We start from the raw sequence: 12,274 nt of genomic DNA, 5'->3' as shown, positions 1-12,274 counted from the left end.
GCTTTTTCTTTTGTCATATGATGATTGTTACTCTTATGTAATTTTTCTATTTCGTTGATGAGAATTAAAAATAATAAAAGCTATTTATTTATTAGTTCTTTCTTTGACAAAGAAATACAATGTAAATGTTCTACTTGAAATATAAATAGAAATCACAAAATTACATATACAAGCCAAGAACAACTGGGCAATCTCCACACTATGATATGGTATGCCAACCATAGAGAACATACACAAAAGCCAAAAGATAATCCCAAAAGCAGCCAAAAGCTAAAACACTAAAGCCTAAATACAATTGTAACAAAAGCCCAATAATGGCCCAATCAAGTCCCATGAGGGAAAGTCCCCGATCTACCCCATCTAACATATCTGTTGGGGGCCTCACAACACCCCGAGAGCAATAATGTCCTTATCCTCAAGGTGGAAGTCAGGAAACTAATTATGGAACCGGTCGTAATTTTCTCACGAGGCTTCATGCTCGGGTAACCCTTTCCATGGAATGAGTGTCTCCCAATCACCCATATTCTCATTCCGTCAATGAGCAAACACTTACTCAAGAATTTCCATCCATTCAATGTTGTTCGTAAGCATGGGAAGGGTTGGTTCAACCAGTGTTTTACTTCCAAAAGCCTGCTTCACCTGAGACACATAGGAAATCAGGTGAATTAATGAGGACGGAGGAAGCTTTAATTTGTAGGCAGGATAGCTTCTCGAAAATAGAAAATCCCTTTCTTCATAAAAGAATAATCAGACTTCCCTATCAATTAACAAGTCAGGTTATTTTAATTGATAAGGGAGGCTATCTTTAGGCCTAGGAGAAGAGATTTTCGTGTTTGGAGTCTTGATCGAGGGTTTGTCTTCAAAGTCGTTTCTTTCAACATTTACTAGATCCCTCTCCTATTAGCACTTTTTTTTTTTTTGGGGGCGGGGGGGGTTCTTATGGGATATTAAAATTCCAAAGAAAGTTAAGTTCTTTTATTGGCAAGTCTTACTTGTTCGTGAGAATATTTTGTACTGGCTTTTCAGGAGAATGCCCATTTAGTGCGCCACTAGGACCATTCTATTGTATTATGTGTTGAAAGGCAGAGAAAAACATGGATCACTTGCTCTGGATGTATAAGTTTGTGACAACAAAATAAAACGATTTCTTTCAGAAGTTCGATTTTGTGTTCCCTCCTCATCGTGATTTTTTTTTTAACAAGAAACAAGCCTCTTCGTTTTTTCCTTTCCATTAAACAAGAAACAAGCTTCTTCATTTAGGTAATAAAATGAGACTAATCTGATATTAGAGATTATAGATTCAACCAAGTAGTTCCACTTTTTTTTAGAAAAAAAAAAAGGAAACAAGACCTTTTATTCATATAATGAAATAATTTTAATGCTCTAAATACAAGAAACGATAATTAAAAGAAAATACAACAAAGGATAAAACAGGGTTATACAAAGAAAATTAAAGGACTCTAATTCAAACTAATATTCTGGATAGAATAATTAGAAAAAGCCTTAGATAGAGAACACCAAGAAAAAGCAAGAAGACAAGCTGAATCCTGAGCAGACCAAGGAAGTGATTTTCGTGAAAAACTCTCTGATTATGTTCAAATCAAATCTCAGACAAAAGAGTTTAACGACCATACAATCTAAGAACTATTGGCCAAAAGTGGACCAACCAAAATTTGAATGATGTCCTCCCGAAAAAGAGTTGCTAAAAATAAGAGAATAATAAGGTGTATGCCTTAAATGGGATCTTTGAGTGAAAAGAAATGATAGGGTTTTTAGAGGAGTGGAGAGGGACCCTTGTGATGTTTGGTCCTTGGTACGGTTTCATGTTTCTCTTTGGACTTTGATTACAAAGACTTTCTGTAATTATTCCATCGACAACATTTTACCTAGTTGATCCTCTTTTCCTTGGGGGTTTTTGTGGGGCTTGGTTTTTTATATGCCTTTATATTCTTTCATATTTTTTTCTCAATGAAAATAGTTGTTTCTATAAAAAAAAAAATAAAATAAATTGGTTCAAAGGATAAAAAGAAAACATGTCACATCAACTACCTTTCTAGTTTCTATAAGATAGAGGGCGACAAAAGCCCAAAAAGATCGAAGAAGAATGGTTAGAGGAAGACAGCATTGAAGTCACCTCTTATCTAAAAGAAAGTAAAGACGTGGAAATAAGACACACAAAGGCTTATCTCCCACCCAATAGTTCTCCCAAAAACAAATACTTGAGCCTTCCTCAATAGCGCCTAACAAACTAAGAGAAAGAAGGGAGGCAAAATGAGAGAACTTTCCAAAGAGGGCCCATCAACTCCCCATTTAAATAAAGCCCACTCATCAAAAGGATGAGGTCCATACCTACTCACAATCACTTTATACCACAAGCATGTCTACCTCCATGAAGAACTACCACAACCACTAAGCTAGAAGAGCCTCATTTTGTAATCTCAAATCTCCAATACCCAATCTTCAAGTTCAGTAGGCTTCAACACCACCTCTCACTTAACCAAATGGGATCCTCCTCCTCTTGCTAGAATAAGAGTAAGTCTCCCCTTTCAGAAAAATATTCCTTTTTCAAGAAGACAACCAATTTTTAAAACTTTTAGACAAGATTCCATAATAACTAACTCTTAGGGTTCCCTCCCACCCAATGGGAGCGCTACATAAGAGGTGAGGAACTGACTGATGTCACACTTTACAAATGCACCCAAACGCCTAACTTAGAAGGGCAACAATGTAAGGCTCAAACATTCATTTTGTGCGAGGTACCCCATGCTCTTCTCCAATCATCTCAAGTTCTAAGTCACAAGAATCAGATGGTGAATAAAAGGAGCACCAAGTTGAGCTAGAAGAAGTTGAATTGTTCAATATAGATTTCAACATTTTATTTCAGCTTGATGACAACATAGTATGTGGAAAGTTAATGCAAATGCCTCTCTCAAATATGGTTAATGCAAAGACAAGAGAAAATAGAAATCACAATGGAGGCTCTCTCCCTCTCTCCGTCTAGCAACTCCGGCCACCAGTAACCACCCACCTTCAACCACCTTCTTCCTCCTTTCCGCCCACCTTTCCCCCACCCACCTCTCCCTCTCTCCATCTAGCAACTCCGGCCACCAATAAGTCGTTCGCCGTCAATTGCCTTTTGGGCAGAAAAGCTTCTCTCAATGGAAGTCGAGAGTTGTAAGATAAATGAAGTACATTTTTGTGTTTATCTCCAATATGGAAAATTTTACGTAGAAGATGTGGAAGTTAAGAAACATCTACTTTTATCAGAATGGCAACTCTTCTGGTTCGTGGAGAATATCTCAGAATTGATTAAGTCCCCAATCTCAAGCTTCTTCGTTAAAAGTGGAAAAGACGAATTCAATGTTACAAGGTTATCCAAGATCCACAAATCCTCGGTTAATGAGATGCGTAGTATGGCCTACATCTAAAGGAAGATTTTTCATCCACGTCCCATCGGGTATTTCAACTTCAGGTTGGCAATCCTCCGTCAACATGTTAAGTGACTCTATGAAACTACATAGGGAAGTTGGCTCAATGCCAAAGCAAACAAAGTCAACAGTACAGACATTCAATTCGACTCAAGATATTGGCTATGCTGATATGTCAAGGGGAAGAAAGACTTCAGAAAACTCTATTCTAATATAAAAGACACAGAGTTTATTAAGAGAACCCATAAGGAACAGAGCTCCTCCTCTGTTCCGAACGTTGAAAAACAGAGCAAGACAAGATATTGGATTCAAAAAAATCAAGAAGACTTCAGCAAATTATATGTACTTGGTTACATGAAATTCTCGTCGGTTGGTGGTTGCACAAGGAATCCATAGTTGTGTAGCTAATTAGAAGTCCTCAATGAAAAAATTAGAATGAGAAGGTTTTGTTTGATCCCGTTTAAGAAGGGACGCATTAGTCCCTAGTTTATTGGTTTCTTAATAAAGTCTCTTGTTATATATATATATATATATATATATATATATATATATATTAAGTAGGCAAAGGTGAAAATTGAGCATGAAAAAATAAATTACTAATGTTACGTACCGAAGGTTCCATCAGCCCGCTGAATCCTACGATCAGACTTCAACATGTGATGGATGATTGGAACCAAATATGCAACAGTTTTGCCAGTGCCCGTGGCCGCATTAACAAGACTACATGAAGAAGTTAAGAAAACTTGTAGAAGCACTACAAATATCAAAAGATAGATGCACCGTTCGATGTATTTCCCATGTGATAAAGATAGAGAATCAATGTCCAGATATCCCTTTTTTGTATGCGTTTTTCTACAATATAATATCAATTTCTTATCGTAAATTTTATTGATGAAGTTTCATAGAGAAAAAAATTGTTGTTTCTGCAGAGAGAGAGAGAGAGAGAGAGAAGAAAGAAAGAAAAGAAAAAGAAAAAGAAAAAAGGAGACAAGCCTGGAAGGATACACATGACGCCTGGATAAAATAGCCGAAATTGCTTGAGCCTGTACAAGCGTAGGAACTTCAAATCCCATTTTATCTGTCCAGATGGAAGAAAAAACCACACCAGGAGATGCAGGCCAAGATTAGAAACAATGCAATTAACATAGCAGAAGGTAGATTATAAATAGACGTGGTAAAGGAAGAGAATAAAGTCGGCACATAACACACCTCGGAGCTGGTCGCATAAAGTAGAGTCCAGACCGAGGCTGGCGAAAGTACAAGAGGCAAAAATCTCGTCCTCTTTAACCATTTTCTTCGTTGTACTTTTCATCCCCTCGTTCATATATTTGGTGCTGCCACTCATCCCAGGAGCTCAGCCTACCCTGCTGTGCGGTTGCTTGCTCCTAACTGCTAAGTTGGTCCTTGGTGTGAAGAGAGAAAAACGGAAGTGAGAAGTGAGGTAGAGGGAGAAGGACTGAACGAGAGAGAAAGAAAAGAAGAAACGCACGGAGCATACCGACGGCCAACGACGTGAGGGCGGCGACGATAACAGAAGCGACGGCGCGGCTGCAAACGTGAATGCCGGTGCAGGAAGACGCGGTGCGTGCTGGTGGAGCGGCTGCGGCAGCGGCAGAACGAGGACGGGGAGAGAGGGTGAGAAATAGTAGTGAAGACAGGGCTCGCGACTTGGAACAAAGGAGCCTGATGTTTTTGAGTTTTCCAGACCGAAGGCCAAACCCTAAAACATGTCTATAGATAATCATTACCTATTAAAATAACATTTTTTTTTTTTGTCACGTGCATGTCTACACAAAATTAAGTACATGGGATTTCTTTTATATCTACAACGGTCGGTTTCGGTCAAATGAGCCATTTTTGGCTCGACCAACTACCGGTTTTTCTGACCACCAATCGTATAGTACATAAAACCTACCATTGATGTCGGTTTCGTTGACCTTGGTCGGTTTTTAGGCTTTTCGGTTTGAGTTGATCACCCGTAATTCAAAGTTTTCTTCTTCGCTCTCATTCTCTCATTCCATCAAGTTTGATAGTTCTTTTGTCCGAGTTTTTTCAACCAATTTTAGCAAATTTTGGGTTTTTGAATATAAAGATTTAAAGAAACTATAAACCTTGAACCCAAAGTTGTGAGTAACCTTTTTTGGTCCATGAAAAAGCCCCATACGAGTTAGAACTTAAGGAAATCTCATGGGGTAGAGGGATTTTGTGATCATAGCACTTTTCATTTCCTGATGAGCCTATGCTACAAATGCAGTGCCTGGAACGAAGATTTAAAGCAGCTTCATTTTTTTCTATAAAATAGTCTCATTTGAGTCAAAATCATAAGATACATATAAGGATTTTGCGAACAGAACGCATTTTGAGCGTCAAACCTTAAACCCAAAATTTTGAACAACTTTCTTTTGTTCGCGAAATGACCTCGTATGAGTCAAAACCTCAAGAAACCTCGTGGAACAAAGGGATTTTTGCGACCAAAGCGCTTTCTGTGCCCTAAAGAGTCTGGGCTTGAATGGGATGTCCATAACAAATATTTTGAGCAACTTTGTTTATCCCACGAAATGACCCTATTTGAGTCAAAAGTATTTCTCGAACGAAGTGCATTTCAAACCCTGAACACAAAAGACCAATTTTTTTTTCTCCATGAAATGGCTCCAATATGAGTCAAAACCTTAAGGGACTCATAGGGAATGAGGGATTTTACGAATTGAGGCCTTTTCGTGCTAAAACGAGGCGGGGCATCGAAAAGGGTGTTTGGAATGAATATTTTGAGTAGCTTTCTTTTGTCTGCAAAATGTCCCATTTGCGTCAGAACCTCGAGATACCCCGTGATGCATAAGGATTTTACAAACGAATGACATTTGCCTAAACCCTAAACCCTAAATTGTAACCCCTAAATGGTAAACTCTAAACCCAAAATCTTGTGCAACTTTTTTCTATCCGCAAAATGGCCCCATATTGATGGTGTTAACATTGACATGCGGAAGAAATTAGGATCGTTTTTAGAGATTAAGCATGATTGTTCATAAAAACCAAAAAATGAGGCTTAGAAGAACAACTTTTGTAGAACTCCAAATAGCTCCAATTTCCAGCCGATATCTCTCTCCAAAGGTTGTAGACTACCAAAGAGTCTTCCATATTATTCCCTGGCCTTAGATTGGATTGTGAGATCCAAAATGAAAAGCAATTCAAGGAATTTTGGAGAATTAGAGTCTTTTGGTGTGTAAGTCTTGAGACAGAACCCTTCTCTCTCAAAATTTCAATGGCATGAATCAATTTCATAATTAAAAAAAAAAAAAAATCTTTTATCAAATCAGTTCATGCAAACGAAAATCCTGAGGAGATGACACCAAACCAAAGTTAATTTAGTGGGATTATGTGTTCATGTTAGTGGAAAAATAAGGATTTTTCCACTAACCCTTATTTCCTCATTTTAAATATGAAATTCACAAAATCAAATTTAAAATGAAAAATAAAATAATGAGATGTTACAAATTCAATTTTCAAATACAATTAATTTTAATAAACAATTTCATATAAAATTAATTTTACTTTATTAATTAAACAATTTAATTAATAAATTAATTTAATATCAAATATTAAATTAAATAAAACACTAATCCTGAACGTGAATCCTTATGCACGTAAATAATATTTAAATCATATTTAAATATATTTTTAATTCTCAAATTCGTTTAATTTGATAATTAAACGATTAATTATATTATATATAATTAATAATTCCCTAAACCGAATTTAAACACTTCAAATTCTCTCATCACATTATTCTAAGGTTTAGTCCATTTATAAGCTAGCAAGGGACCTAATGAACCTACAAATCATGAGCTCCAAATGATTTGAGATTAATTGGCTAAACTCTTTTAACCAAATTAACCAACATTCGTTAAATATCGGAACACTTTACTAAAGCCTATTAGTTGCACTCTCCTCATTGTAGATACATTTTTATTAACTTTATTTAATCATAAACAATAAGTCAATCCTTCACAGATTGTTTGTATTTACAATTGAGTCAAAATTACCGTTTTACTCCTATAATACATCTTGCTCTTTAAGTCTCCACTGATCCGCTCATGAACAATTGGTTTGTGGTCCTACCACTAAACCGAGTCCCTCTCAGCCAAAGAGAGGGTAGGCCCCTTGTTCAAGACTATGAGTCAGTACTTAAGGGAAAACCTTATCTACTAACCCTAAAATCGGGTAGGAGCGAATTCCCTCTTGCAGAACTATGTCCCCAACTATTTACCCGGTCTTACCCCTAAAATGAGAGGTTTATTAAGTCGACACTATCGAGTCACTCTCACCTATACAAAATTAAAGGAAAATCTTGAAAAAACAGAAGTTAGCTCAGGATTAAGATCGAATTACCTATAGATGATTGAATTTGAAATAGTCAATTTTAACAATCAATGGCGTTATAAAGAAAAAGTGACTATTTCGTGGTCCGATCTTATGCAATCTTTTGCATAAGATGATCCTACTCACATGTCTCTATATGAAGGATTCATGATCACATCGTTTGTATCAAATACAAAATGGGTCGCATCCATAGTGTCCTTAGGATAAGATACCAAAACTTATCCCTATACTTATAGACCATTTTGGCTATATACTCAAACTTGATCCACTTTTATGCCTCCATATAAAGTCCATGTATTCATGTTATAGCTAGGGATTCATTAGTTTATTGGATTTAGGATTTGTGGAAATGATACGGCTCGAGGGAAGGTAACTACTGACTCATTAAATCTCACTAAGCAACGATCATAGTTCATACTTCTCATTGACGTGTACCTCTCAGTGGCTATCCTTGCTTGTCATATTTCAATGATGCGCAAATGGAAGTACTAAAGAATGCGAGGTTGTTTTTATCTCTAGAAATACTTCTTGCTTCACTTTACGAAATCTACAACCATTTCTCTCTCGAGACGTTGGTTATAATACTTGTCTCCATTTTCACAGGCAAGTGTTTCTTCAATAATTTGTTAAGTGAACACGATAGAGTCCCAATGTTTAATTTAACTCATGAGAGTAACCTTCCCTCTCACCCTATGAAATTTAGTGATTCATGGAGGAAGTAATAGCGAAAGAATAGATGTGAAATGAGATAGAGATGAACATGATAATAATATTAAGAAAGTGGGAAATTATGAATACAAGCTGCCTAATGTCTTAGATAAACATGTACTATAACACGTTAATAGCAATGAAATGAAATGGATGCACGACTGATAACAATCTTTTGTCATCAATAGATGATTGTGCAGGTTGTTGGCTTTTGTATAGTGAGGCAGTATGGTGTGAGCCCTCTTCGACTCTTTCTCCGGTGAACTTTTGATGTTGGAAAAAGGGTGGAAAGTGAAAGTAGATTGTACTCTCCAACTCTCTTGCTTCTCGCCTCCCATCTCATCCTGGCGTCAAGGCTCTATTTATAGAGCCGTGCACTTTTCTACATTGGGATTCTTGCTCTGATCTGTTGTTGTCATTTGTCATGGTAGGTGAGAATGTCAGCTTGCATCATGGTCAATGCTCAGAAGATTGGTCAGAGTATCTGCTAGTACAATTTCAAAGATCCTGAGGCATGCGTCTATTGCATATTCTTTTAGGGATTAGCGCATGCGATGTCTTCTATAGTTACCTGTAAAATACAGACTTTGGCACACCTTGCACATGAAATGCGGTCAGCGGGTGTCTTTTGAATACCCTGGCGCAAGCTTGGTTGATTTCATAAATTTACTCGTGATTGGCGAATTTTCTTCCTACTTTTATTGCATATTCTAAAAAAGACAGCGCGAATAACTTGTATTTCTACAAGTTATCACACCCCCAAATTTAGAATACTACTTGCCCTCAAGCATATTTAACCGAGGAAATTCAAATTTATCTTAAATCATCATATTGCGCCAACTAGCAGTTCAGAGTGCTTTAGCTTTACAACAATCTCCTTAGAATCATTTGTTTCTTTTAACTTTTGGTTGCTTCTTCAGGAAAATCTTTCCTTAGTCTTAAATTCGGCAAACTTCTACTCAAAAATTTTTTCTAATTTTTAAATAATTTTGTATCATTTTTTTCATAAAACAAAATGCATTTCTTGCATAGGAGGACAATTTGCGTTTTCATTACTTATCTTGCTTTAAAGGTGCTGAACTTGGTTACACTCTTCGTTTTGGCTTGCCAAGGGTGTCATACGGTCATCCAACTACGTTTGTATTCCAAGTTCAACTCAACTCTTATCTTAGCTATAAGTTTTAACTCCTACTAGATATTGGAGTTGTCTTTATTTAATTAAATTTCAATTGCATTGATCCTAGTAACCTACTTTCATTTTGGCTTGCCTGCATGGGTATCATGTGAAGCATTCAACTACGAGCAAGTTCCTTTCTCAACTTAACTCTTATCAGGTTAGGATTTTTCGTTGTGCTGTTAATGGAGTTTATTACATTATTTTAATGTTTTTTTTTTAGACGTAGCTTGTGAAAACACAAGGTCAAAAGTTAACGCATCTGCTCAGACCTTGCCCACCCCGAAATTTTTTAGAGTGGCAATATCCTCATTGCACTTGTAAGAAAAACAAAGAAAAACTTGTTCAAAAATTTTGAAGAAGAGGATTGAGCAGAGGCTTGCACAAATACAAGGTAAGAATGATACTGATTGAGGAAGGTTTTAGGAGTGAAATAAGCATGTAATGTAATTGAGATGTGTTAAGTAAATGCATATGATTCATCGTAGCAGCTAAACTATCAATGCAAAAGACGTGCAAAAAGAGAGAATTTTAAAAGGATAAGAGATAAGTACGGAGGGCAAAGATGAGTAGGAGAAAAGAACAAAGAAAACGAGCACAAAATCAAAAGACGCTATGGAATTAAGACTAGCCAGCGCAAGGTATATTTAAGACAATTAAAATCAAATACAATGAAAAAAGAAAGAGAAAAGCAGAAAATAACTTCCAAAATCACACCCCTGAATTTACACTTGTGGTGGGGATCGCCGTTGGGAGGAGCTTGCAGCGCAGTTGCGGGAAGCTCTTTGAAAAATAGAGGCTGGCGCAAATGAGGAGGGACCACGAGGCCATGTAGGTAGGCAGTCAATAAGTCAAAGTATTTGTGGCTGCGCTCAGCCTGCTAGCTTTGATTTTGGCGAAGGGTGAAGATGTTACGATGCACGTTGACCAAAGCTTGGCGCAAGGTGATGTTATTGTTGGATTCAGGAAGTAAGCAGCGGAAGCAAAACATGATCATTAAGCATTCTAATTCATTAATTTTGGCTTCAAACTAAGCATGCTCATAAACTAAAACAGAGTTTCAACACTAACCTTTGATATACCTCTTAAATCACGATCTCTAATTGCAATCTCCTTTTTCTTTAGATGTGAACCACCCCTAGGTCTTCCCTATTATTCTCTTGGAGCCTTAGATTGAGTTATGGGACTCAAAATAAATCAATCATTGATTCAACTTACATAAAACTACGAGGCTTTAGAGCATACACCCTAACAATCTCCCAGTTGCACTAAATCTGGGGAAATATGAGCCAATGAGACATGTATCCTAGGGCATACACTATACCCTACATGCTCTCCCACTTGCCCTAGCACACTCGAAACATGTCTCGTAGTCCTAGAAAACCTAGAAAATCCTCTCACACTTTAGCCTAGAGAATATTTTTATATAATACAAATAATTATGTCAGTAAGAACCATCTATTCACCAATGATATGTACTCACATTCCACGTTATTCCTTCCACTAGGTGCTTACATATGGTCTCCAACCTAATCCTTGAATCACATTATCGCATAAAGTGAATAGATTAAGAAATATCTGAAACAATTTTTAAATATCTCAAAACATCTTAAACATAGGCAAATTATTGTTTCACAAGCAAAATACTGCCTCTCAGTCCAATAGAGACCATCTAGAATAAAACATGGATCTCTCTAAATCCAATATGAAATAGTGTAACTCGTAAAAAAACAAATCTTAAACTCTATACACTGAAGTTCCATTATTTGTAAGTTTTAATTTTCAACACTCAATGGTCATACCATCGAATTCCCCGATTAAACCAACCAATTGTATATTACATGTTAATGAAGTCTTAATGTAAAATTGATATCCCTTCAACATTTGAGGTGTCTTAGGAAACATTTTCCTTAGACATATCAACGCCATTGTAGATTGGTACATTACTATTCCATTTTTAGCAATCGTAGTGAACATTAAACAACTACTTTGTAAATGTAAGATGCATGAGACAAATTAAATAACATGTCCTAAATATCTGTATATGGACTTTTAATATACAAAATCGCTTCAAATCCATTATTTAAATTGGTTGAATAGTCATGTAACACCCCGCACATTTTTTTTAGTAATAATGTAATTTAAGTAACTTTATTATTTGGAATTTCAGTAATTGGTATTAGTTGGAGGGCATTTTTGGAATTTTGGACTTTAACTGTAAGTGCGGGAATTTAATTGTTGGCGTGAAATTATTCAAATTAGAAATTAATGGTAGGAATTAATTTTCTTTTGAAACGGAAAGGAATTTAATAGTATAAAACGAAAGAATTAAATGTAATTATATTTATTTCCTTTTTTGTTTTATTATTATTATTGTTTTTTTTATAAAAAGTCAAACCCCACCCCCATTTTCTTCCTCACGTTCGTGAGCCCGTCCGACGCCGCCCAAAGCCGCCGCGTTAGTTTCTTCTTCATGACCTTCGTCCACCACTGCTCAAGCATTGTTCGCTTTTGCCATCACTGGATCTATCGATTTGGGTAAGATTTCTGCTGTTTGGGTTTGTTTTCGATTGACTCATGAATACTC

General features: G+C 36.4%; 1 protein-coding gene across 2 annotated transcripts in view; it reads right to left on the bottom strand.

Moving 5' to 3' along the window:
* The window catches only part of LOC120079960 (P-loop containing nucleoside triphosphate hydrolases superfamily protein), a 52,885-nt gene extending 47,666 nt beyond the window's left edge, over positions 1 to 5,219 (bottom strand). For both annotated transcript variants that reach the window (XR_016530147.1, XM_039034441.2), the window contains exons 1-4: positions 4,927 to 5,219; positions 4,638 to 4,831; positions 4,434 to 4,506; positions 4,039 to 4,148 (exon numbers count right to left, since the gene is read on the bottom strand). Coding sequence is in view for 1 of the 2 variants with exons in the window: in XM_039034441.2 (XP_038890369.2) it covers positions 4,039 to 4,148; positions 4,434 to 4,506; positions 4,638 to 4,773 (319 nt within the window). In the remaining variant the exon portion in view is untranslated. The remainder of the gene's footprint in view (positions 1 to 4,038; positions 4,149 to 4,433; positions 4,507 to 4,637; positions 4,832 to 4,926) is intronic.
* Positions 5,220 to 12,274: the final 7,055 nt, after the last annotated feature.

The sequence above is a fragment of the Benincasa hispida genome, chromosome 6, assembly GCF_027475165.1.
Source record: "Benincasa hispida cultivar pf3 chromosome 6, pf3_genome.v1.1, whole genome shotgun sequence".
Taxonomy (NCBI): Eukaryota; Viridiplantae; Streptophyta; class Magnoliopsida; order Cucurbitales; family Cucurbitaceae; genus Benincasa; species Benincasa hispida.
The sequence above is the reverse complement of the archived record's forward strand: the minus strand, read 5'-3'. Positions and strand labels throughout refer to the sequence as shown.